At 42.6% G+C, this 26,802-nt stretch overlaps 5 protein-coding genes and 1 long non-coding RNA gene across 7 annotated transcripts; 1 reads left to right on the forward strand and 5 right to left on the reverse strand.

The window, feature by feature from the left end:
* The first annotated feature begins 1,079 nt into the window (after nt 1-1,079).
* LOC109523251 (uncharacterized) lies at nt 1,080-26,794 on the forward strand. 2 transcript variants are annotated; one of them, XR_002169723.1, is made up of 3 exons: nt 1,080-1,269; nt 25,630-25,751; nt 25,814-26,794. It is a non-coding gene; the product is annotated as an uncharacterized LOC109523251 (long non-coding RNA). The 2 variants fall into 2 exon arrangements; XR_002169722.1 differs by lacking the exon at nt 1,080-1,269 and adding an exon at nt 8,646-8,690.
* LOC109523249 (olfactory receptor 1496-like) lies at nt 3,091-4,185 on the reverse strand. The gene has a single exon (XM_019882266.1). It carries the CDS (start codon nt 4,115-4,117, stop codon nt 3,203-3,205), a length of 915 nt encoding a protein of 304 aa, XP_019737825.1. The 5' UTR covers nt 4,118-4,185; the 3' UTR covers nt 3,091-3,202.
* Nucleotides 4,804-5,907, reverse strand: LOC109523246 (olfactory receptor 6N2-like). Its single transcript, XM_019882263.1, has one exon. It carries the CDS (start codon nt 5,840-5,842, stop codon nt 4,826-4,828), a length of 1,017 nt encoding a protein of 338 aa, XP_019737822.1. The 5' UTR covers nt 5,843-5,907; the 3' UTR covers nt 4,804-4,825.
* LOC109523250 (olfactory receptor 1496-like) lies at nt 10,577-11,719 on the reverse strand. The gene has a single exon (XM_019882267.1). The coding sequence runs from the start codon at nt 11,646-11,648 to the stop codon at nt 10,734-10,736; it is 915 nt and encodes a 304-aa protein (XP_019737826.1). The 5' UTR covers nt 11,649-11,719; the 3' UTR covers nt 10,577-10,733.
* Nucleotides 15,422-16,451, reverse strand: LOC109523247 (putative gustatory receptor clone PTE01). The gene has a single exon (XM_019882264.1). The coding sequence runs from the start codon at nt 16,381-16,383 to the stop codon at nt 15,439-15,441; it is 945 nt and encodes a 314-aa protein (XP_019737823.1). The 5' UTR covers nt 16,384-16,451; the 3' UTR covers nt 15,422-15,438.
* On the reverse strand, nt 20,730-22,099 carry LOC109523248 (olfactory receptor 10H4-like). Its single transcript, XM_019882265.1, has one exon. The coding sequence runs from the start codon at nt 21,856-21,858 to the stop codon at nt 20,932-20,934; it is 927 nt and encodes a 308-aa protein (XP_019737824.1). The 5' UTR covers nt 21,859-22,099; the 3' UTR covers nt 20,730-20,931.
* Nucleotides 26,795-26,802: the final 8 nt, after the last annotated feature.

Genomic DNA, 26,802 nt, shown 5'->3' on the forward strand with positions numbered 1-26,802 from the left:
ACTGTCAGTTGTTGCGTTAGCATTTGATGTGGCGATGGTGACAGACACGTCAGATGCTCACGCAACACCTGTTGCGTTCAGGAAACCTGGGAGATTTAACATTACAATAATGGCAGGGAATCGAAATATAATTTAAAATGGCCACATTACATTGAATTTGATGCAATATATTGGCAAAAGTACAGGAAAAATAAATAATACTTTTTTTTAAATAATGCAACGAAATTATTTAGGGGGCTAAAGACATTTTTAGGGAGGCTGAAGCCTCCCTAAAATAGGCCTAATGACGCCCATGCATGAGTATTTCTTTTTCTGATGAGTTTTTGCATTTGAAAGCAAGTTTTTGAAATTTCTACTCATCACTTGGTCAACATAGTCTTATTCCTTTTTTATGACTATAGAGCGTAAAAAAAAAGTCAACTATGATTGAGCTCTTGATTAATTGAGATCATAAAAGCCGGCGGAAAAGACGGACAGCAGCGACTTGGAGGAATGCATTAACGGTGATGGCAACAGATGCAGAGATGCAAAATATTTTCTATTCCACGGCCTTATTAAAGAGCCTTGTTTGATTTTGTTGGCTCTAAAAATCATTTTTCGTGAGTTAATGTGTTGTGTCGCGTGCCAGCCTTAAAACCATGCATCTCTGGCAATTAAACATTTTCTTTCTGATGGAGAATAAACACATTGAAGTGAAAGCAGGTGGTTCAAGGTACTCCGTTTTTCCATCGTTCGACCTTTGTGCTAAAAATAGTAACATGTCCGACAATCCCATCCGTTCGCCAAAGCGGTGGGCTGCATTGCCACCTTTTCAACATGTCCAGCAATGTATTGTGGTAGATGCAGAAAAGCTCGAACTCCTTTATTGAAAGCATCACCCCCAATCTTCCCGTCCCCATTCTGTCTCGCCCGACTGATGAGTTTGTGCAAACGGAAGCGTTGAACTGCCAATGTGAAGAAAATTTTTTTGACTGGTGAATACGTTCCAACGTATTTCCAAGTACATTCGAAAGTACTTGTAGGCTAAATCCCATTAATTTAGCGTTAAAAAAAACACATTTATTTATTTATTGCATATGGCTTGGATTATACCAACACGTTCGTTATTCGGACTTTTTATTATTACGTCTGCAGTGCACGATTTCCGGTCAGGATTTTTTACCCACAATGCCACTCGGTATTAATTTGCCTCATACCCGACAGCATTCGTTATGCTTCGGTATATGCCCAACACGTGGATGCCGTTGTGTTGGTCAAGGGGGTTGCTGTGTCAGTAAGTAGTTCCTAAATTTTATTGTTCACATGTTGAAACGTTACTTGATGTCTTGTACATGTTATGTTGAATGAAGGAGTCATCGAGTTGTGTGTGTGCTTGTGTTTGTGACCTCATTGTGTTAGTCCTCCAAATATGCTCTCAAGTTGAACTGTAGTAGGAAAATAAGATCTGAAAAATATCTGTCGAATTTGTATCCACACCCGGCGAACAAACAAACTCTTTGGTGACATTGCTGAGTGGTGTCTGTTGCATCCATGACATGGATTAAATGGCTTGTACCTCAATATTCACTGTACTACCAAGCATTATTCCATCTCCACTAAAATACCTTACACCCAATTGTGGTTGAAATCAGCTTCGAAAGTAGCCCCTTCAACAAAGAACTTAGAAGTACTCCAGCGCTTTATTTAATGTTCTTTTTTTCTGCTTTTTTTCCGGGGGAGTGTTAATTTACAAACACCAAAGATTCACATTGCTAGGATGAAGTAAAATGTGTTGAAATCAGTCAGAAGATAAGATAAGATAAGATAAGATAACCTTTATTTGTCCCACATTGGGGAAATTTGCAGTCTACAGCAGCAAAATTGGGGGGGTGTCGAGAAGAAAAACAAAAACAAAGTGTTGCATGCACAAAATAAATAAATGTTTCAGAAAAAAACTGTACACAGTATAAATATAAGTTGCATATATGCATCTTATTCATACATAAGGTGGCTGTGCTATTTACAATGGTTACAGGTTTTCACGCATGTTTATTCAGCAGCCTGACAGCAGTCGGGAGGAACGAGCGGCAGTGTCTCTCCTTGCAGCACGGGTGTAACAGTCTTTGGCTGAAGGAGCTACCCAGTGCTGTCAGGGTGGGCTGGAGGGGGTGGGAGGGACTATCCATCATACCTTTAAGCTTTAAGATGATTCCTCCAACAATAAATTAAGGGAGAAGCACCATCTTCTTACCGAACAGTCCATTTCACACGTGGCATTTCACTTCTTACTTTGTGATTGTCACACATTCTTCATGTGCTGCAGCAGATAGTCTCCCAGGGACTTTATGGCATGCCTGTGGGCCCCACAATGTCTCCGCCAGTTTAACGTACACGCATGTTACCAAAAAAACAGTCTTTATAGATTTAAAAACCCCACAAGGACTTAAATCTGGCTCTGAAAATAGACAATAAAAGTCACATTTTCAATACAATGTCGTAAAACTTAATCAAATTCATGTCAATTAAACCTGCTACTGGGCGGCCCGGTAGTCCAGTGGTTAGCACGTCGACTTCGCAGTGCAGAGGTACCGGGTTTGATTCCAGCTCCGGCCTCCCTGTGTGGAGTTTGCATGTTCTCCCCTGGCCTGCGTGGGTTTTCTCCGGGTACTCCGGTTTCCTCCCACATTCCAAAAACATGCATGGTAGGCTGATTGAACACTCTGTATTGTCCCTAGGTGTGAATGTGAGCGTGGATGGTTGTTCGTCTATGTGTGCCCTGCGATTGGCTGGCGACCGATTCAGGGTGTCCCCCGCCTACTGCCCGAAGACAGCTGGGATGGGTTCTAGCACCCCCTGTGACCCTAGTGAGGATCAAGCGGTTCGGAAGATGAATGAATGAATAAACCTGCTACCTTAAAAATGTAGTGGATGAAAGGATACAAAGTGGATAATTACAAAACAAGATGTCCATTTTGTCAAATATACAAAGAATAACTTCCCTCCTTCCCTTTGAACTTTTAAATGGACGAGATGCATTTCGGGTTCTTGTGGAGACAAGCATGTGATCACCATCGTAGCTTCACAACTGAAAAGCTACTGATACTGGCAAGTAGCTAGTGCGTTCAACGCTTCATTGAGTTCTTATTTATAGGGCTTAAGGTTATTTTAGGGCTGCTGCCACGCCCCTAAATTTGCCCTAACCACACCACTGGCTATCACGATCTCACAGGATCTTTAAGATGTGTCTGCGTATATCCGGCAGCTTCATACCGTATACCAGAGGGTTGAGGATTGGTGGAATAATCACAAACTCCAGAGATAAAATTATGGCCAGAAAGGGGTTCATCTCCTCCGCATTGTACCTGCTCAGGGCGAGATCACAAAATAGAGCGATGGAATAAATGACAAAGGAGATCATGTGCGGCATACAGGTCTGGAATACTCTCCCCTTAAATTTTGCCGAACCTCTCCAGGCGGCATTCATGATGCGCGTGTACGTGTAGAGGACGAAGACCAACGGGAGGAAAATGGTGCAGATGGTCACAAACATGCTCAAACCATTGTTGAGATCGGTGGGCACACATGACAGCTTGACTATATTCCAATTGGTGCAGAACACCTTCTGGATCTTGTTGCCGCACAGGGGCAGCGTGGTGGCCCGGTAGATGGCTATGGTGATGACGGAGATAGGTAAGAGCCAGGCCAGGCCGACCAGGGTCAGGGCCTTTTTCACCGTCATCCTGCTGTGGTAGTGCAACGGGTGGCACACGGCCAGGAAGCGGTCGTAGGCCATGACGCACAGTGTGGTCATCTCGTTGCCGCCATATGTGTAGATGAGGTAGATCTGCGCGAAGCAGGCAGCCCGCGAGATCAGATGCGTGTTGGACGCCAGGTCCTGCAGGAAACGGGGGAAGAAGCCCATGGAGCCGCACAGGGCATTGAAGGACAAGCAGGCGATGAATATGTACATGGGCTCGTGAAGGGTCTTCTCGCGGAAGATCGTCAGCAAGATGGTCCAGTTGGCGCACACGATGAAGAGGTAGAGGAGGAGGCATGAGGCCAAAGCCAGGTAGCGGTATGGGCCGATGTTCATGAACATGGTGAGGTTAAAGTAAGGAGACAGCGTTAGGTTTGGCATTTTCACATACCCACACACTTGTGATCCAACCCGTTACTTGACATTGTCTGTGAAAAGAGGAAGTAGAAACATTCATTGGTGGTTAGGGTTGCATTTTTTTTTTTTTTTTTAGCAGGGCGATTTTTACGGGTGTAAGGGAAATCGATTTGAAATCGTGGAAAAGGTTTTGATTTAAAACAAACCATCCTTCAATCGTATCACACACCGCATGTATCGAGACACCCCTATTAATGTTGTATGTGGCCTTTAACACCGAAATCTTCACATAGTTCTGCTACCTCAACATTTCGTTTGTTCTGAAAATATTTTTGGTGGCTCGCTGCAATGTGCTTACTGTCAACATCCTCCGAACATAAATGGCACGTGGCTTTAATTAATTTCATTTAATTCAGTTTCATGTTTCAATATGAGAAAGCGATAAAAACTGTTGCCTGAGATTGGTCAGTACACATTTGGACTCGTTCGATATGGAAATGATAAAATTTGAAGTATGAAAATAAAGAATTAAGTTAATTTTCAGACAGTTTCAAGAAGCAAATGCTCCCTGTCAGATAAATATCCACCCATACATTATCTACTGCTTATCCGAGGTGAGGATAAACAACTCAGATCATGAATGATTGCTGGACACACACACACACACACACACACACACACACACACACACACACACACACACACACCCACACACCACCGGCTTCCAGGATGTCACAGCATCTTGAAGATGTGTCTGCGTATATCCGATAGCTTCAAACCATACACTAGAGGGTTGAGAACTGGCGGAATGACCACAAACTCAAGAGATAAGATGATGGCTACGAAGGCGTTCATCTGCTCCACATTGTACCTGCTTAGGGCGATATCACAAAATATGGCGATGGAAAAAATGACAAAGGAGACCATGTGTGGCAAACAGCTCTGGAATACTCTTCCCTTGTATTTGGCTGAACGTCTCCAGGAGGTGCTCATAATGCGAGTGTACGTGTAGAGGATGAAGGCCAACGGGATGAAAATGGTAGAGATGGTCACGAACATGCCCACCGCGTTGTTCACCACCGTTGGCATGCACGACAGCTTGACGACATTCCAGTTGGCGCAGAACACCTTCTGAATCTCATTGCCGCATAGGGGCAGTGTTGCGGACAGGTAGATGACCGTGGTGAGGATGAAGACGGGTAAGAGCCAGGCCAGACCGACCAGGGTCAGGGCCTTTTTCACCGTCATCCTGGTGTGGTAGTGCAACGGGTGGCACACGGCCAGGTAGCGATCGTAGGCCATGACGCAAAGTGTGGTCATCTCGTTGGCGCCGTACGTGTAGATGAGGTAGATCTGCGTAAAGCAGGCGGCGCGCGAGATCAGATGAGTGTCGGACGCCAGGTCCATCAGGAAACGGGGGAAGAAGCCCGTGGAGCCGTACAGGGCGTTGAAGGACAAACTGGCGATGAATATGTACATGGGCTCGTGAAGGGTCTTCTCACGGAAAATGGTCAGCACGATGGCCCAGTTGGCGCACACGATGAAGAGGTAGAGGAGGAGGCAGGAGGCCAACGCCGGGTAGCGGTATGGGCCGATGTTCAAGAACATGGTGAGGTTAAAGTAGGTTATGTTGAGCATCTTTACAAACCCACGCACTTGTGATTCATAACAATCTGTTATTTGACGCCATCTGTGAAAAGAGTTAGAGCAAGCAAATGGCGGTATCATCCCTGTTGAATAAAAATTCATTCAATGTCATCGAAATAAAAAGTAACACACAATGGCTGGCTTTTTTTTTCAGCACAAACCTTATGATAAAGTGCTTAAAGATGTGCATACAGTGCCTGTATATTCCCTGTCTGTGTCACACACTGCTCCTCCTCCTCCTGGGCAATCGCCCCCCGTCAGGGACTTGCCCCCCAGGGGTCCCACACCCGGTATGACTCTCGCTGCTGCCTCGCAAAGTTCACACCCAGTGCGGGCCCCGGAAAGGCCCTCGCCTGATTTTTGTTGAAGGAGGGTTGTGGGGCGGCTACTCCCACTCCCCTCCGTTCCGGCGGGGCGAGCCCTGGACGCCTCACCTTCCGGTGAGACCCCACCTCCTTCCCCGCCGGCTGGTGGGCATTTACCCGCGTCTGGGGTCCAAGAGCCCCGGCGTTCCCCCCTCGCGCCACCCGGAGGCATCCCACCACGTGAGGGGTCACACACTGCTGTATCTTATTCTCAGATCTTCATCTTCATCAAAGTCTCTTTTTCCCCCCGTTCTGGGTCTTCTCAAAAAAAAACAAAAAAAAAACTCCCCCCCGTTCTGGGTCTTCTCAAAAAAAAAAACAAAAAAAAAACGGTCCCTTCTGACTTTGTCTCATTATCATTTGTCTTCATGTTGCAGACCACGTACAAGCACATCACACACATGCAGGCATGCATGGGGAGATTCCAAGTGAAAGAGATATGCAAACATGCACCTCGACCGTTGCCAGCATTCAGACAAGCAGATATCCAACAACTAGTTGCCATTTTTACATTTTTATTCACACCAGGACTCAAACCTGTGCCGTCTCAATTCTAAAGCCCGGGTAATTAGGGACTGAGCTATTGGTGGGGAACGAGGACATGATGTCCTTTTTTAACTAGAGGCAAAACGTCATGCAAAGTAAGCCATTTTAATAGGTTGGCAGGTAGGCTGTTGCTGGATTTCTTGGTGTTGTTTAATATACCCCTCAAAAAAAATCCACTGACCTCCCCAGCCAGGTTTCCTCTTTAAATCTGATATCACTGGTAGCCACTTTTATTAACGGTCTCCTCTTCATTTATCAAGTCTTGAAAGGCAACATGCCACACCGTTCCTCCCCACCTCACTGGTTTTATCATAAGCACTCAAGTGTTTGCTGCTCGACAGGACTTAATCTGGTGAAAGCAACCATCCATTTTCTCGAGCTACCAGTTCTCCTGTTCAGAGTCACATGTGAGCTGGAGTCTATTTCCAAGCTGACTTTTGACGAAAGGGAGACCACATGCTGAACTTGCCGCTAAATCAATCTCAGGCCACATCTTGAGCCGGATGACCACTAACACAAACATTCACAATGAAGACAAGCTGCTTGCACCAAAGTCAGGCAAGTGTATTGTACTACGACACCATCACTGACTCCCTCGATCAAACTGCTGTGCTTCATGATTGTCTAATACTGACTACAACAGTTACAATTGCTACCATGTACTATTTCAAGATGATTAAAAAAAAAAAAAAAAAAAACACTTTTTAATGTTTTTCACTCTGCTCGGTTGTTTCCATTTCTTTGTCCCTCCCAACATCACTGAAATGAAGGCTTGCCTGCAATATTTTTTTCAAATGTAAATAAAGGATTGAAATTCAAGAAAACAAACATGACACACTCAAACGCCTCATCCGTACTGCATACTTACAACAGGTGTCTTCGTGCTGTTCTGCGTGATCTACTGCTCACGTTTAGACACACTCACCATGAGTGCACGCATCTTTTAATGTCGTCTGTTTACACTCTTGGGACTCGATCTCACTCCAGCGCAGTGGTGGGTACTGAAGTACAAATACTTTGTTACTGTACTTAAGTAGATTTTTTTCAGGTATCTGTATATTACATGAGTATTTATTTTTCTGATGAGTTTTTGCTGGACCAGCAATTTGAAACCAAATTTCTGACATTTCTACTCCTCACTTGGTCAACTTGGTCTTATTCCTTTTTTATGACTACAGAGTGTTAAAAAAAAAGTCAACTATGATTGAGAGCTTGATTAATTGAGATCATAAAAGCCGGGGGGGGGGGACGGACAGCAGCGACTTGGAGGAACGCATTAATGGTGATGGCAACAGATTCAGAGATGCAAAATATTTTCTATCCCATGGCCTTATTAAAGAGCCTTGTTTGATTTTGTTGGCTCTAAAAATCATTTGTAGTAAGGTAATGTGTTGTGTCGCGTGCCAGCCTTGGAACCATGCATTTCTGGCAATTAAACAATTTCTTTCCAATGCAGAATAAACACATTCAAGTGTAAGCAACAAGGTGCTACGTTTTTCCATCGTTCGACCTTTGTGCTAAAAATAGTAACGTCCGACAATCCCATCCGTTCGACCAGAGCGGTGGGCCGCATTGCCAGCTTTTCAACATGTCTAGCAATGCATTCTGGTAGATCAGGAAACGCTCGAACTCGTTTATTGAAATGATCACCCCCAATCTTCCCGTCCCCATTCTGTCTCGCCCGACTGATGAGCTCATGCAAACGGAAGCGCGGAACTGCCAATGTGAAGTAAACTATTTTGACTGGTGAATACGTTCGAACGTATTTCCAAATACACTCGAAAGTATTTGTAGGCTAAATGTCATTAACTTAGCGTTTCAAAAAAGATTTTGGGGGGCATTTGGCTTGCATTATACCAACACGTTCGTTATTCGTACTTTTTATTATCACGTCTGCAGTGCATGATTTCCGGTCAGGATTTTTTCCTACAATGCAACTCGGCATTAATTTCCGGTATACCCGACGTCATTCGTGATGCTTCGGTATACCTGTATGCTCAACACGTGGATGCCGTTGTATTGGTCAAGGGGGTCGCTGTGTAAGTAGTTATTACATTTTATTGTTAACATGTTGAAACGTTACTTGATGTTTTGTGCATTTTATGTTGAATGAAGGAGTCATCGAATAGTGTGTGTGTGTGTGTGTGTGTGTGTGTGTGTGTGTGTGTGTGTGTGTGTTTGTTTTTAAATTAGGTCTCATTGTGTTAGTCCTCCAAATATACTCTCTATTTGAATTTTAGTAGGAAAATAAGCTCTTAAAAATAACTGTAGAATTTGTAACCACACGAGGGAAACAATCAAACTCTTCAATGGCACTGCTGAGTGGTGTGTTGCATTCAGGAAATGGATTAAATTGCTTGCACCTCAATATTCACTATACTACCAAGAGTTATTCCATCTCCATTGAAATACCTTACACCCAATTGCAGTTAACATCAGTTTCTAAAGTCAGAGATGAAAGTCCTCCGGATTTTCCCGGAATTCCGTTTTTTTTCAAATTTTTATTAAAATTTCTCCGGAGAATTGAGGAAAATTTGCATAAAATTAATCCGGATATTAGTTGACAACATTGAACGAAGACGCGTTTGAGTTCGCTGGATTGCTTTCACGAGCGTAGCCATATTGAGGCACTAACACTAGTAACAGTAAAGAGATTTTTGTTTGTGTAATAACGACAGAAGACATGGTGGCGTTTGACTAATGGCTTAGTAGAACGAATGGCAACTCGCAACAACAGTCGCAAGCGTCATTTTGCCTCTTGGGTTATACCATCTCAATTAGAACGTGGGGGATAGTCCCCAAACAATTTTCGTCTCTTTATAAACACACCTGCTAAACCCCAGTGGAACGAATAAAAGACGCCGTCGACAAGACAGTTGTAGTAAAAAATATATTTGGCCAAAAAGGGAAAAACACAGATTGGCAGAAAATCGTGTCCGTCCGACTTCGAGTGTCGTCTCGGCTAACTTAGCTTAGCTGTTGTCGTGTGTGACGTCATTTGCGTCGGCGCTGATTGGTTGAAAAAATTTCGGCCCGAACGGAAGCTACAAAGGGTACACGTGTGCACACAAAAGGAAGATTAATCATTGAATGTCGAGTATTTGAATAGCGTTTTGTGTAAAGTAATTCATGCGTGATCGGCCAAGTGCGTGTGCATGCGTGCGGAATGTGTGTGTGTGTGTGTGTGTGTGTGTGTGTGTGTGTGTGTGTGTGTGTGTGTGTGTGTGTATATATATGTATATATTTTTTCCGGAATTTTCAGAAAAGTCCACTTTCATCTCTGTAAAGTTGCACCTTGAGCAAAGAACTTAAACATACGACAGCACTTTATTTAATGTTTTTTTTCCGTTTTTTGGGGGGGGGGGGTAATTTACAAACACCAAAGATTCACATTGCTAGGATGAAGTAAAATGTGTTGAAATCAGTCATAAGATGATTCCTCCAACAAGAAATGAAGGGAGAAGCATAACACCATGTTCTTACCGAACAGTCCCTTTACTTCGTGGCATTTCACGTCTTAGTTTGTGATTGTCACATTAATCTTCATGTGCTGCAGCAGATAGTCTCCCAGGGACTTCATGGCATGCTTGTGGGCCCCACAATGTCTCCCCCAGTTCAACGTACACGCATGTAACCAAAAAAACAGTCTTGATAGATTTAAAAACCCCACAAGGACTTAAATCTGGCTCTGAAAATAGACAATAAAAGTCACATTTTCTTCAATACAATGTCGTAAAACGTAATCAAATTCAAGTCAATTAAACCTGCTACCTTAAAAATGTAGTGGATGAAAGGATACAAAGTGGATAATTACAAAACAAGATGTCCATTTTGTCGAATATACAAAGAATAACTTCCCTCCTTCCCTTTGAACTTTTAAATGGACGAGATGCATTTCGGGTTCTTGTGGAGACAAGCATGTGATCACTATCGTAGCTTCACAACTGAAAAGCTACTGACACTGGCAAATAGCTAGTGCGTTCAACTCTTCATTGAGTTCTTATTTATAGGGCTTAAGGTTATTTTAGGGCTGCTGCCACGCCCCTAAATTTGCCCTAACCACACCACTGGCTATCACGATCTCACAGGATCTTTAAGATGTGTCTGCGTATATCCGGCAGCTTCATACCGTATACCAGAGGGTTGAGGATTGGTGGAATAATCACAAACTCCAGAGATAAAATTATGGCCAGAAAGGGGTTCATCTCCTCCGCATTGTACCTGCTCAGGGCGAGATCACAAAATAGAGCGATGGAATAAATGACAAAGGAGATCATGTGCGGCATACAGGTCTGGAAAACTCTCCCCTTGAATTTTGCCGAGCCTCTCCAGGCAGCATTCATGATGCGCGTGTACGTGTAGAGGACGAAGACCAACGGGAGGAAAATGGTGCAGATGGTCACAAACATGCTCAAACCATTGTTGAGATCGGTGGGCACACATGACAGCTTGACTATATTCCAATTGGTGCAGAACACCTTCTGGATCTTGTTGCCGCACAGGGGCAGCGTGGTGGCCCGGTAGATGGCTATGGTGATGACGGAGATAGGTAAGAGCCAGGCCAGGCCGACCAGGGTCAGGGCCTTTTTCACCGTCATCCTGCTGTGGTAGTGCAACGGGTGGCACACGGCCAGGAAGCGGTCGTAGGCCATGACGCACAGTGTGGTCATCTCATTGCCGCCGTATGTGTAGATGAGGTAGATCTGCGCGAAGCAGGCGGCGCGCGAGATCAAGTGCGTGTTGGACGCCAGGTCCTGCAGGAAACGGGGGAAGAAGCCCATGGAGCCGCACAGGGCATTGAAGGACAAGCAGGCGATGAATATGTACATGGGCTCGTGAAGGGTCTTCTCGCGGAAGATCGTCAGCAAGATGGTCCAGTTGGCGCACACGATGAAGAGGTAGAGGAGGAGGCATGAGGCCAAAGCCAGGTAGCGGTATGGGCCGATGTTCATGAACATGGTGAGGTTAAAGTAAGGAGACAGCGTTAGGTTTGGCATTTTCACATACCCACACACTTGTGATCCAACCCGTTACTTGACATTGTCTGTGAAAAGAGGAAGTAGAAACATTCATTGGTGGTTAGGGTTGCATTTTTTTTTTTTTTTTTTTAAGCAGGGCGATTTTTACGGGTGTAAGGGAAATCGATTTGAAATCGTGGAAAAGGTTTTGATTTAAAACAAACCATCCTTCAATCGTATCACACACCGCATGTATCGAGACACCCGTATCAATCGTATCACACACCGCATGTATCGAGACACCCCTATTAATGTCGTATGTGGCCTTTAACACCGAAATCTTCACATAGTTCTGCTACCTCAACATTTCGTTTGTTCTGAAAATATTTTTGGTGGCTCGCTGCAATGTGCTTACTGTCAACATCCTCCGAACATAAATGGCACGTGGCTTTAATTAATTTCATTGAATTCAGTTTCATGTTTCAATATGAGAAAGCGATAAAAACAGTTGCCTGAGATTGGTCAGTACACATTTGGACTCGTTCAATATGGAAATGATCAGATTTGAGGGATGAAAATAAAGAATTACCGTAAGTTCATTTTCAGACAGTTTCAAGAAGCAAATGCTCCCTGTCAGATAAATATCCACCCATACATTATCTACTGCTTATCCGAGGTGAGGATAAACAACTCAGATCATGAATGATTGCTGGACACGCACACACACACACACACACACACACACACACACGCACACACTGGCAAGTATTGTTTTTCAGCACAAACCTGGTGGTGACGTGCTTGAGGATGCACATACAAACTACAGTACCTGTATGTCTGTGTCACACAGTCTGCCGTGCATCACTCTTTCTTCATCACCGTCCCTTATTCCTGCTCCGTGTCCCCTCGCTATCAAACAGTCTCCAAAGACTTCTGGCTCTCCCTCTCCCTCAATTTTTGCTTTTTCATCAACACCGTTATCTGACTCTTTCTGTTGTACACAACATACAGAAGCAAATTCGCACACGTGCAGGCATGCAAAGGAGAGATTCCGAGTGAAAGAGGTCTGCAAACAGTGCTGCATCTCGACCGGTGCCAACAAGCGGATGAGCAGACATCCAGCCACTTGTTGCCATTTTTCCACTTTTATCCACGCCAGGACTCAAACGTTTGCCCTCCTGCCGCAAAGCCCCAGTCCTTACGGACTGAGGTACTAGTGCAGAACAAGAACTATGGTCTCGGCATTTTTAACTTTGGGCAAAGCACTGGAAAATGCAATTGTTCACCACCCCACTCTGTAAATAACATGAATTGGAATAGGCTCCTCTTACAGGCTTCCTTTGTTTTGTTTAACGTGCCCCTCAGATAAATCCACTGTCTCCAGCTCGGGCACCCCTCTGTAAATTCGGTCTCGATGTTGAGCACGCTTATGAACTGACTCCTCTTCAGCTACAAAAGCCTTGAAAGACAACATGCCACACCGTTCCTGCGCACCTCACTGGTCTCATCATAAGCACTCAAGTGTTTGCTGCTCAAAGTTCCCCAGACAAGACTTAACCCGGTGAAACCAACCATCCATTTACTATTGCTACCAGTTCTCCTGTTTGGAGTCGCGTGTCACTCTGGACTTGCCACGAGTCAATCTCAGGACACATGAACACAAACATTCACACTGAAGCCAGGCTGCTTGTGCCAAAGTCGGTCAAGTGGACCACGACACCATCAGTGACTCCCTTTGGTAAAACTGCTTTGCTGCATACTTAATATTGACTGCAACAGTTACAATTGCTTCCATGTACTCTTTCAAGATGATATAATATTTCCCTTCAACCGGTAAATCTTTTTAACTCTGTATGCTCGGTTGTTTCCATTTCTCTGCCGCGTCTCAACATCGCTGAAAATGAAGGCTTTGCCTGCAAATTTTTTTTTTTTTGAAGACGTAAATAAAGGTTTGAAATTCAAGAATACATGACAGACTCAAAAGCTACATCCATACTGCATACTTACCAGTATGCGTCTTCATGCTGTTCTTCGTGATCAGGTTTGAAGACACACTCGTCACGAGTGCACGCATCTTTTAATTACGCGTCTTTGCACTCTTGGGACTCGATCTGACGCCAGCGCAGTGGCAGGAAGTAACAAAGTACAAATATTTTGTGACTGTACTTAGGTAGTTTTTTTTTTTTTTTAGGTATCTGTGCTTGGGATTTTTTCTGATTACTTTTTTACATTTACTGCTTACATTTGAAGGCAAATAGCTGTTATTTTTACTCCTTGCTTTGTCACAAATAGGTTTTAATTTTTGACTACACAATATTAAAAAAACTATGATTGAGATCTTGATGGAGTGAGATCTTAAGTCTTAAAAGGTGGGCGGGGAGCAGTGGTGGAACAGGGATAGAAGTGACATGGGGGAACAACAGATTTGGAGAACATTTTCTCTCCCATGTCCTTATTTAAGAGAATTGTTTGATATGGTCCCTCTAAGAATGATTTGTTGGTGAATGCGTCGGACTGTATGCTAGCCTTTAAACAGCCAGTTTCTGGCAATCAGAACATTCATCTTATGTGGAGGTAACACGCACAAGTATTTTTTTCAGTTAATATCACAAGCCAATTTAGCATATGTTGTTACTTAACTCAGAATGATAGCAACGCGATGGGAAGACATTGGCCTTTTCTCAACACGAACAAGGTAGCTTATGGTCTTGTGAACTTGCCAACGTTCTAACTACAGTGATCCCTCGCTATTTTGCGGTTCGTTTATCGCGGCTTCAGTGCATCGCGGATATTTTCAAACATATTCATAATTTTTTGTTGTTGGTTTTTTTTTTTTTTAAGTCCGCAAAAAGTCCTCAAAAGGTCCGCGAGAAGCAGCGAAAGTCAGCAAAACAACAGCGAGTCACATAGAGCAACATATACAGTACTACATGTATATGTTTACTGTATTTTGTTATTCATAAACTAACCTAACATATACATCCTCTTGTTTCTTGTTTTATGTTGAGAGGGAAGAAATTTCATCTGTGCTGTACACATACAGCACATTTGACAATAAAGTTGTATCCAATCCAATGTTTAAATCTATTAGTATACAGCATTAAGTCGTGTTAATTACTTCAAAATTTACTTCTACATGCATGTATACCATTAAATTCGGCCTTATAAATATTATGTACATGTACCTGCATGGGGGGGGTCGCTACTTCACGGATTTTCGTTTATCACGGGTGGTTTTGGTCCCCATTAACTGCGATAAACGAGGGATTACTGTAACTTCTCAGTACAAGCGCTAAGGCCCAATTCTCACATTTGTGGCCAAATCTTTTTTTTTTCTTTTTTCCTTAACGGTCTTTTAATTGTCACTGGTTCATCTGTCCAGGCTTTGGGCTGTGTGAAAGTTGTGAATGAAGTCGTCCTTACCAAAGAGCCACCATTCATTGGCCATGGAACCTCTCTAGAAATCATGAATCATGGGGCTTTCCTGAGACTTGACTTGAATGTCATTGAAATCCATGAACACCACACTTTGAATGATATTGCACTCTTTATTAAATGAATGACACAACACATTGATTGTGTTTTACGTTTTACTTTGTGATTGTCACAAAAACATTCTGCATACTGCAAATGCGTGTGACAAAAAATGTCATTGATTTGAATTGATAACAAACATCAAGCGCTTTATAATGGCTTTCAAAATTGTCAATAAATTAATTTTTTAAAAATACAATATGAATCAAATTCAATGAAACTTGTTGCCTTAAAGAAGAAAAGCAGTATTTTCAATGTTTTGATGACGACAACACAGTTATTCTTCGGCACGATCTCACAGCATCTTGAAGATGTGCCTGCGTATATATGATAGCTTCATACCGTACACCAGGGGATTGAGAAGCGGCGGAATAACCACAAACTCGAGAGATAACATGATGGCAACGAAGGGGTTCATCTCCTCCGCACTTTGTCTGCTGAGCGCAATATCACAAAACGCAGTGATGGAATAAATGATAAAGGAGACCATGTGTGGCAAACAGCTCTGGAATACTCTGCCCTTGAATTTGGCCGATCGTCTCCACGCGGCGTTCATGATGCGCGTGTACGTGTAGAGGACGAAGGCCAACGGGATGAAAACGGTAAAGATGCTCATGAACATGCCCACCACGTTGTTGACCACCGTGGGCACGCACGACAGCTTGACGACATTCCAGTTGGCGCAGAACACCTTCTGGATCTCGTTGCCGCACAGGGGCAGCGTTGCCGACAGGTAGATAAGCGTGGTGAGAAAGATGAGAGGTAAGAGCCAGGCCAGACCGACCAGGGTCAGGGCCTTTTTCACCGTCATCCTGCTGTGGTAGTGCAACGGGTGGCACACGGCCAGGAAGCGATCGTAGGCCATGACGCACAGCGTGGTCATCTCGTTGCATCCGTACGTGTAGATGAAGTAGATCTGCGTGAAGCAGGCGGCCCGCGAAATCAGGTGCGTGTCGGACGCCAGGTCCAGCAGGAAGCGGGGGAAGAAGCCCGTGGAGCCGTACAGGGCGTTGAAGGACAAGCAGGCGATGAATATGTACATGGGCTCGTGAAGGTTCTTTTCGCGGCAGATCGTCAGCACGATGGCCAAGTTGGCGCACACGATGAAGAGGTAGAGGAGGAAAAATGAGGCCAACGCCGGGTAGCGGTATGGCCCGATGTTCATGAACATGGTGAGGTTAAAGTAAGGAAACAGCGTTTGGTTTGGCATCCTTACACACCCAACACACTCGGGATTCATAACAACCTGTTACTTGACACCACGCCTGTGAAAAGAGAAAGGGAAAAAACAGATTGTAATTGCAGCATATTGACCCATTGTTCATTTGTATTCATTTGTAAACCTAATATCGGTGTCATTTTATGGTTCTGGGAAAATGTTGGGCTTGTCTGTTTTTCAGCTGCACTAAATCATTTTCTTGCAGTTGTCTGCTTTTGCGATAAAATGAAACGACTCTTTGAAGTGCCCCCCCCCCCACACACCCCATAAACGTTGTTTTTTTTTTTTTTAATGAATATTAACTTAAAGCTCTCTATGAAAGGGTTGGCTTCAACCTAGAACTAGAAAAGAAAACACATTTTTCTCAATTCACAAAAAATGTCACTTGAACTCTTCATCTTTGACTTTACAACTCAAATCTCACTTTGGGAATTAATCTAACTATTGCGACAAGGTTCTTTCATTTTAGTTTTGATTTGTAAAAAATCAAACCTCATGCCGTCGCTGGAATCTACAACGTCCGTTGTTTATAATCCAGTATATTTTAAGAAAACACAATATCCACTTCAGTGTGTTTTACTCAGTATGTGTTTTTTCTGCACAGGGAGGGGTTGTCTCCCACAGGGCCTAATACAGTATCTGTATATTCTTTTTCGCTGTCTGGCACACTGCTTGTGTCTCATTTTCACCATCTTCATCATGTTCTCTGTTTATACGCTCTCTTTAAAAAAAAAAAAAAATTTAATTCTTCCAAGGCATGTGGCTCTCTCTTTGCGGTGCTCTCAACGTGCTTCTTTTTCAGCTCTCTCAACACCATCATCTGGCTTTGTCTCATTGCTATTCATCTTAACACTCATACTAATTATCGTCCCTTGACTGGAAATTCAGCCCACCCTGGAATGAAGACAGCAAGCAGACAAGGCGACCATTTTTTTACATTTTTGCCCGCAGCAGGACTTCAACTTGTGCACTCTTGACTCCAAAGCTCGAGTCCTTAGAATCTGATCTACTCAGAAATAGGATGTAAAAATCCATTTTTTTTTTCCTGAACAACGGACGTAACAATTGAACAGATCAGCATTTCAGCAACCCAGTCTACAAATAACATTCATTTACCCTTTCATGCACCGTGTAACAGTGATAACATGATAAGCTGTCCACTTTAGTAACCGCTGTTCCTGAAAGGGTTAAAATAGATTCTTACTGTAGATCTGCTTGGTTTAGTGTCGTGGTAAGGTCAACTGAAGCTTAAAAAAAAAAAAAAAAGCCTGAATTGGCCCCAATGACAAAATGCCTTTTGCCCACTCAGAGACTGGTCTAAATCCACCGCTGACAGCATGGGCACCTTTTTGCACAGGCTCATCTTCATTTATAAAGTCTTGAAAGATAACATGTCACTGTAACATCAGCATTAAAACTGGTCTAAAAAAATACGCTCAACATATTTACTATTCAAGACGGAACCCGATAAAACCACCCATTCTTCATCTATTCCACTCAGTCTATTTTGCTCCTGAATGTCACTTTTTTGAAGTATGTTGGCTCTGTTGTTGTTTGTTTTCAATGTGTGTCCTCTCGAAATGCATACTTACCAACACGTATCTTCATGTTGTTCTCCACATGCGACTGCTCACGTCTAAAGAAATACACGTCTTGAGTTCATACGCCTTTTAATGCTGTCTGGTAGCACTCTTGGGATTTGATCTGATCCCAATGCAGTGGTGGGAAGTAACAAAGTAAAAAGTACTTTTTTTCCCAGGTATCTGTTCTTTACTTTAGGATTTTTTTTTGTTCCACTGCGCTTTACTTTTACTCCCTACATTTAAAAACAGATATCTGTATTTTCTGTCCCAATGCTTTGTCAAAGTAAGCTTGCTACTTTTTGATGACTCCCCGACTTGAGATCTTGGTTGATTGAGCTCTTGGGTGGATAAAAAAAAACTTAAGCTACATGAAATGATGTGAGCCAGGGAGCATTAATTGTGAGAGCAACAGATTCTAAAAAGCAAAATGGCTTTTGTTTGAGAGATTTGTTGTCATCTCCAAAATGATAAGCGGTGAATAAGTTGTGTTGTGCCATCTTAATAAACAGCAACTTCTGGAATTAATACATTTTCTGTCTAATCCGGAAAAAAACACAAAAAAAAATATAAAAAGATAAAACATACGAATTTAAAGTTTAGCTGTGGTGGAAGGAAAAATCTACATGATTTTTCAAGAAAAACTGCCGCCTAACTCGTTTTTGGTGACACTGGTTGATTTAAAGCAATCTTATCATAGCTCGCGGAACAAACCGGTATTTGTCGAGACGCCACGGCAGCCAATGTGCGCAGCTATACTTGACTGCAAGAAGGTGAGCCGTAATGTAGCGGCACTGAAGGCCATCTTGGTCTGGTCTGTCTGCAGCCAGGTCATCATTCTAAGTGAGACTATTCTAAATTGCTTTACCTGGTGGTATGACGTCAAACTAATTATCCAGCAGCTGTAAAAGCAAACCCACCATCATGCCACCTGCCAGTAAATGTACACTTTGCCGCAAGAGTGTTAACCCTCTTGTTACGTTCACAATTCCTGTCATTAATTCATTTATAGTGAAATTATGCAGGACAGTGCACCTTGTAATCCGATGCGCCTTATATATAGATGGATATTCTGATTTCTTGGACATAGTGTTTTAAATGTTCTGGAAAGCGCTTTGTTCCAGCTGCAGCGGTTGTGCAAGCTTGATATAAATAAAGCTGTATTCTATTGTATTCCCTTTAGCGTAGCTCCATCTAGGGGATGCACAACGCAACCACAGCTACTATTGTAGCTTCTATTCTATGCGCCTTATAATGCAGTGCACCCTATGTATGAAATCAGTTTTGAAATAAGCCATTTGTTGAAGGTGGGCCGAATACTCCAAAGCACCTTATAGTGCAGAAAAACGGTAATCAGCCGTCCACATGCGAAGGTGGAAGACTGTCTGTGACGTGGGTCAGGTTCCATCCTTTGCAGTTAAATAAATAGATGGAAAGATTAGATTGGCTTTATTTTTTTTTAATTTGGGAAGACCTTTTCTACGATGGTTTATTTAGAGTCACCACAAAATATGAAAAGACAGATTTTGATCTTGAGGCAAACCATCTGGCATGTCACGTAATAGCAACTGGTGGGTGAAATGGATGACCCAGTCAATGACTTGATGTCACATCCATTCCTAACATGGCGCTGTGCATTAAAATTAACCAAGGGGATAATTTGGGCAAATACAAGACGAGACACAAAAATGAGCACCAGATTTTGTATCAAACTTTGCAATATTACTCCGTTTCCCCATCATTACCAGGGGTACCGCTGGTACTATCTTTCATAAACGTTAATATATTCATCTGACCTGCAATCGACAAGCAACCAGCCCAGGGTGGAGCCCGACACTTGCCCAGAGTCTGCTGGGATTGACCTCGGCCCACCTGGGACCCAAATGGAGACAAGCATGATACAGAAAATGGACAGATAATTTAGCTCATTTTGGTGCTCTAATTTTTAAAAAAAAAAAAGTTTCACTTCACACTGTATAATTTCACTATAAATGAATAAATGACAGGAATTGTGAACATAAGATATCAAATGGTCATATGAAGCCACCGCTACCCAATTATGATAAAATATGTCTCAAATATAATGCCAAGAAATATAAGAGAGAGAGAGATGCTCATCGAATACATATTTCAGTTTTGACACTGGAATTTATTAATTTCCACAAAAAAAAACAACAAAAAAAAACAATGTAAGATGTGGAGCAAGCCCTGCAGTGTGCCGTTCTCTCACACCCGCACTCTGCTTACCAACTGATTACATTGCCTGCTTTTTAGTTAATCGGCTTGAGTTAAAGTCAATACAAATACTTGAGTGTCATCTTAGAAGGTAATGTTTAGAAAATGCAATGTACAGTATGTATTTGGTAATTAATGCAAATCAATTTATGATATTGTAGAACGTGTTTTTTTTTCAAATGGTTACAGTCAAATTACAAGATAAATATAATGTAGAAAGCTTCATAGAGGAACTGACATTTAGTTTGCTCAAATGTAAATGAAGCTTAGTTAATGCAAATTATGCCCTACACTAGCACACACACACACCCATTAACTAACCAACATGAAGATGGAATACAAATGAGTACTGACTCGTTTTAGCTTTATTTTTTATTTAGAAGGGAACAGCAATACATATTCATCATTTTGATCATATTAATGCATTTGTACGTTGTACATGAAAATGAGGAGTGCCAAATTGTTATCTAGCAATGTTTCGCAATTTCATAAGCGTTCATATGTCACACATCCAGTCTCCTTTTTTGACAAATAACATGTAACAGGCGTGTTTTGAACCAGAAAAATAAGCATTGGACTCAAAATATAGTTACTTGTCTTTGTCACAGCCAGCTGAAAAAGAAACTACAGAATGGGACTTAATTGTACAAGCCTTGTTATTTTTTTCCCCTTATGACAAATTTCCAAAAACCTCATTTAAATAAGAGAGCAGACTATCTTGTTCAATTGCACAAAATACATCCTAATTTACGATTCAGCCCTTCTTCCTTCTCACATGTTGTAAAACAGCGTTGCGAACCTTGGAGAGTTTCAAGCCATAAATAATAGGATTGAGCAAAGGCGGAAAGGTGAGAATCTGGATGGCCATGAAATTTCGGAGGCTCTGAGGCATGGAGCCGGTGCCGTAGCGAGCGTACATGAGGTCAAAGAGCAAAGCCACCGTGATGTTGAACAAGCACAGCAGATGAGGGACGCATGTCTGCCTGAACTTCTTTTTCCCTTCCTTTGACCTGAAAGCCAATTTAACCAAATGCACATAAGAGCACATGATAAAAAGATCGTGCCCAAAGTAAAATACAACGTTCATAAATCCGACAATGCTGTTGGAAGTTGTGGGATTGCAGGAGAGTTGAAGGAGGGACCAGTTCTCGCAGTACAGTTTGTTGATGTGGGAACCGCACATTTCCAGTTGGGAGCTCATGATCATCACTACGGTCTGGCAGAACACTGGCATGAGTCTGGAAAAGGACACCAACAACACCACCCTGCATTTGGTCATAATGGACTGATACTCCAGCGGTCGGGATATGGCCACGTAGCGGTCGTAAGCCATCACTGTTAAAACGGCAATTTCAGATGCCGCGTAAGAATAGATGACAAAGATCTGCATCATACAGCCAAAATAAGATATCATGTGGCTCGTGGACAACAGATCATGAAGGAATTTGGGGAAAAAGACAATCGTCCCGTACAGGCCATTAACGCATAAATTGCATAAAAAGATATACATCGGTTCGTGCAGTTTTTTCTCCAGTATGATGGTAACAATAAGAACACCGTTGACCAGCAAAATGGCAGCGTAACACAACAAGGTAACAGCGAACAGAAACAATCGGAGCCTCTGTGTCATGTGACTCAACCCTGCCAAGTGAAAAAAGGTAAGCGCAGTTGCATTCGTCATCCTTGATCCATCGGTCGCATCGACTCCCCTGGCCTGTTTCCTCTGTCTTCTCCTCCACTCTGCTCCTCCCTTCCTTACGTGGTTTTGGATGCTGAGGATGACGATGGTCAACCTGGACGCTTCTTTTTATCCTTTTGCCGAGCACCGCGACGCTCCAATCAGAAAACAGCGGTGTGCTGTACTCCATCGCCAGGGAATTCCAGCTACCCTTGTTTATGAAAGAAAATGTTATTTCATGGTCTAGTATCCAAAAGTGTGCTACTTTTTAAAACACTTTATTTGTTACTTTTTTAAACAAAAATCACGATCCTGACCGTCAGTTTCACTTGTTTCCCATCTCAGTAGAGCTGGCCCCATTGCTTTGACTAAACACATTCCCATGAATTCATTGTCCAGAAATAAGCTGTTCGATAAAACAGGGTTTTTTTTTTTTTATCATGTAGATTGTATTTTGGCTATCATAAAAAACAATTTGCAAGTGTCCTATAAATTGATGTTTGCCCTTACAAAACATTCTGATGTCTTTTTTCAGTGGAGCTTGGAATGCTTGATAAATGCACTGTAAATATTAACACTTACGCTGCATAATTTTCATCTTGTCTTGTTGGATGGTGTCAAATTTAACAAATCCACACTGTCATTTTGAAGTATCAATAAGTATCATAAAACTTTTCAAAAATTACAAAAAGTGCTCTGAATTTGTTAACCAGGACAGGTAGCTTATTAACCTAATCAGGTTGCCCACTAAAGGTCCACTGTGTGCTCATTAAATGCTAATGTTAGCCAGACATGTCAACCCTGTCATTGTCCAACCTGTCAGCAAGCTCACATATGTTGCTGTTTGCATGTACATGGGCTGTTTGGAGTTAACGTTCTGAAAAGAAAAGTGTGGGAGCTTGATCAATATGCATTTCTAGCAGCATGACCAGGGGTGGACAGAAGAGGTGCGCCGGTGCACATGAGGACCGGAAAATTAATACAGTGTTCCGTTCCAGTTGAAGTCTGCCAATGTGATTTTGTACACTACAGGGGATTTTCTCCCATTTGTGCTAAATTCAAATCCTGCTTTCAAGTGACGGTGATTTTCCTGTCTCAGCTTTGAACACACGCACCATCATGCTTAACATGGCAATATGTGTGCAACCACCAAAGACATGATTCAGTGAAATCTGTGGGTGGCCCTAAATTCCAGATTGTGAAGTTTTAATGAGATCCATATTGAATTATGTCACACTTTGATATAACTGGTATAACTTAAGTTATGGATCCAGAAGTCATTGCCTCATCAAGAAGTGACATTGAAGGAGCTTGTGTTTTTGCATTCACTTTTTAATAAATCTATCCATCCATCCATTTTCTGATCCGCTTTATCCTTACAAGGGTCACGGTGGGTGCTGGAGCCTATCCCAGCCGTCTTCAGGCATTAGGCGGGGGACACCCTGAACTGGTTGCCAGCACATCGCAGGGCACGCAGAGACGAACAACCATTCGCAGTCACACTCACATAGGGACAATTCTAGAGTGTTCAATCAGCATGCCATGCATGTTTTTGGAATGTGGGAGGAAACCGGAGTACCCGGAGAAAACCCACGCAGGCACGGGGAGAACATGCAAACTCCACACAGGAAGGCCGGAGCGGGGATCGAACCCACGACCTTTGCGCTGCATCAAATACACCAAAAATCTAGAGCTCATTATTATGATGACTGTATTGTTTCTGATCTGCGCTTCAACCCCAAAACCCATCAGCATGTGGAAATGCTCCTCACTGATGAAGAAAAATGTCCACTCGTACTGACCCTTATTTTCACCAATTAATATGATGTCATTTCGATATTCGGCCGCCATTGTAATGCAGTAGGGGCACATAGAAAGGCTGTTGGGCAGTCACTGAGCATGGATGGGATAGGTGTACCACCCCCTGCTACCCTGTCAGCACGAATCGGCACAATTGATCCGTCACATTCATCACTCGCTGTCAGCGGCTGTGAAATGACAGGTTAGCTTAGTGCGAAAAAGCCGCTACGACATAATGCAGATGCATATACTGGATTAAAGCACTCTGGATTCTATCGTTGGTCGGGATATGACGGCAAGTGCACTCCATTTACCATTTCATTAAAATTGACTTTTCCCTTGTTGGATTGTGAAAAACATCTCAGAAAAGGTACAAGACGTATCTGATTCCAGTTCATTCGCTGCTAGCTAGTTTTCGTGAACATGAATAGTGAACGCAGATTTGGGGTGTGTGTCCAAGCGCGACAATTTAGTCTGTTTTATATCCATCCTTTGGAATCCTTTTGTTTACCTCAAACTGGTTTTGTCTGTTACAAACAATGCTATATTCTAAATTGCGTGTCCGATCCAGATGTAAAGACCTGGAAATAAAAACTGAAATGTTTATATCTCATGTCCCATGTTCATCTTTTAATGTCAAAACCAAATGGTTTTATTCTATAGTTAAAACAATACTTTTCGAGGGGAGAGCTATTGTCCTGTTTTTTTGTTGTTTTTTTGTTTTGTTTTTTCTGGACTTCTCTATTGTTACTCTGATGTGTGGAGGGACTGTGGACACATGTTTGTGTGGCGAAGTCTCCCGACCACAAGGGAGTGTGGAGTCAGTCCCAGCGCCATATACTGACAGTAGATTGATGTCCTGGGGATAGTGGACGCATGACTCGGAGGTTTAATCATCGTGTTTACGCCGTGTCTGTTGCTGCCTCGTGCGTCATGGCATCATAACAAATGGGAATTACGTCAGCTAATCATACGTCTAATCAATACTGGGGAAAACATGTTTGTCTCATCTGCTCTTGTTTTGGTCTGTGTCTTTTTGGAGAAAAATAACTTGTCATTAAAGGACGTGTGGGACAAGTAAACACCGTACCAAACAAACAGAGGAGCCATGTTGACCGTTGTTTTTCATGCGATCGTAATCAAATGATGCAATACTTTGTCTCAGGTGTTGTGTCATCATTTAAGATTCTGTTTTATGACTTCTGTCAGAATTTTTTAAATGGAGCATAACAGAGTCACTCTGTGGCTGTTGATGTTTATACAAAGAGTATTTGTATTTGCCACTGAGCTGCAATTAGACAAAATTAGTTTTATAATGTCAACAAACTTCCTGTCCCTGACCAATCTTCCGTCTGGGGACACTGTGAATCATCTAAAGAGCCTAGTAGTCTTTGCGAACCTATACGGCTTCTTAAAATAACTTCATGTGAAATTGAAATCATTTTAATAAATTCACCAATAAAAACGGTACATTGCTTTTTCAATTGTAGCTGAACAGCTTTTATTTAATGTGATGAAAATGGTCGATATTCCACAGCCTTTCGAGAGAGGTATTTTGGTCAAGCAGAGTATGCGGACATCTCAGGTTTTGTAAGTGGCGTGTCTCATTTCCTTCCAAAGATGTTCAATAGGATTTAGATCAGGGCTCATAGAGGGCCACTTCAGAGATCTCCAATGTTCACAGTCATTCTTTAGTGTTTTTAGTTGTTCTTGTTTTTTTTTTTGTTTTGGTTTTTTTTTTTGTCTTCATGGACGACCAAGGGCATGTGACTGAGTCCAAGCTTTCTGATATTGGGTAGCACGTTACACTCCAGAATTGGTTTTATTTCCCTGGCTTGCCTTCAAATGTTATATTTTTAACTATGTGAAGCACATTGATCTACCTTGTGCATGCAACACTGCTATACTGTATAACTCAAGCTGCCTTGAGTAAAAAGTGAAATTATAACGGCACTCTTTCTACTTTCCTGGTAGTTGCTGGCGTTGATGTTTCCCAAGCCTTCTGAAAGTTGCTCAAGATTGGTTTTGTCGGTTACCGTCTCGAAGAGGCAGGACCTGCAGGGCCTTCCCTGACTGTGTCCACGCTGGTCCAAAAAGTAGGAATGCCATCTCCTCCAACGGTGAATCTGATCGGTTCATTCTGTTCTTCATTCCACAGGAAGAGGCTTCTGGACTTCTGCAACTTCAATTTCAACCTTGCACAAGGCGATAAGCTTCTCCCTCCTTTTCAAGAGCCAAAATTTTGATGGCGCATTTCATCGGAAGTCGGCCAAAACCTTCGATCCACTCAACTGTTGAGTTGCCCCAATCGGGATCAATTTAATTTGTTACCAGCCAGTGCAAATCCTTTGCGGCATAAAATGATCAAATGCGCCAGTTTGAGATATGCGACATTCTGGTCTTTCTTCTCCCTTCTGGAAAGCTGGATCTGCTCCCGAATCATTGTGGCATGCTCCGCACAGCCTGGGAAACCTGCGATTCCAGCTTTCTTGCAGCTGGTGTCGATATGTCTGTTCTCCATCAGGAAAAAAAATAAACAAATTTAAAGAGGGAAGCAAAAAAAAATAAACAATTGAGATAATGTGGTTGCTCAAGTGCGCACACTTGCCTCATCAATGGTGATGTGGTTGTGTGCAGAATGAACCAGTCACATTCTGACTCATGTTTTATGGGGGTCGTCACACAACAGCCAACATTTAAAATGCATCTGATTCATCCGAAGTAAAGGTCAGATGTTCAAGTAGGTTTTTTTCAGACATTTTCAGTCACATTTTACTGCAGAGGTCTGAAGTGACCTTCCGCGGCTTCAGAAGGAGCTCACTGATCGAATGTATCAGTCAGGAGAAGCATACAAAAGGATTTCCAAAAGATTTTTTTTTTCCGCCAAATTGACAGTTGAAGGTCACTTTAAACGTAAACGTTTTGAAATGATTTGCTGTGTTGTACAGTAACCTGGAATTTGAACAGGGGTGTGTAGACGTTGATATTTACAGGAACAATACTTGCATAAATGAAAGAACAAAATCAAGGAAGTTTTTCGAAAATGTGACTTGTCAAAGACTTGTTGAGCCAGTCATGTGACCTGCCTCACTGAACCTCATGTATACATTGATATAAAGACATTCTCCGGTTGACTGGGAGGAGCAA

The sequence above is a fragment of the Hippocampus comes genome, unplaced genomic scaffold (assembly GCF_001891065.2).
Source record: "Hippocampus comes isolate QL1 unplaced genomic scaffold, H_comes_QL1_v1.1 scaffold111, whole genome shotgun sequence".
NCBI classification, from domain to species: Eukaryota; Metazoa; Chordata; class Actinopteri; order Syngnathiformes; family Syngnathidae; genus Hippocampus; species Hippocampus comes.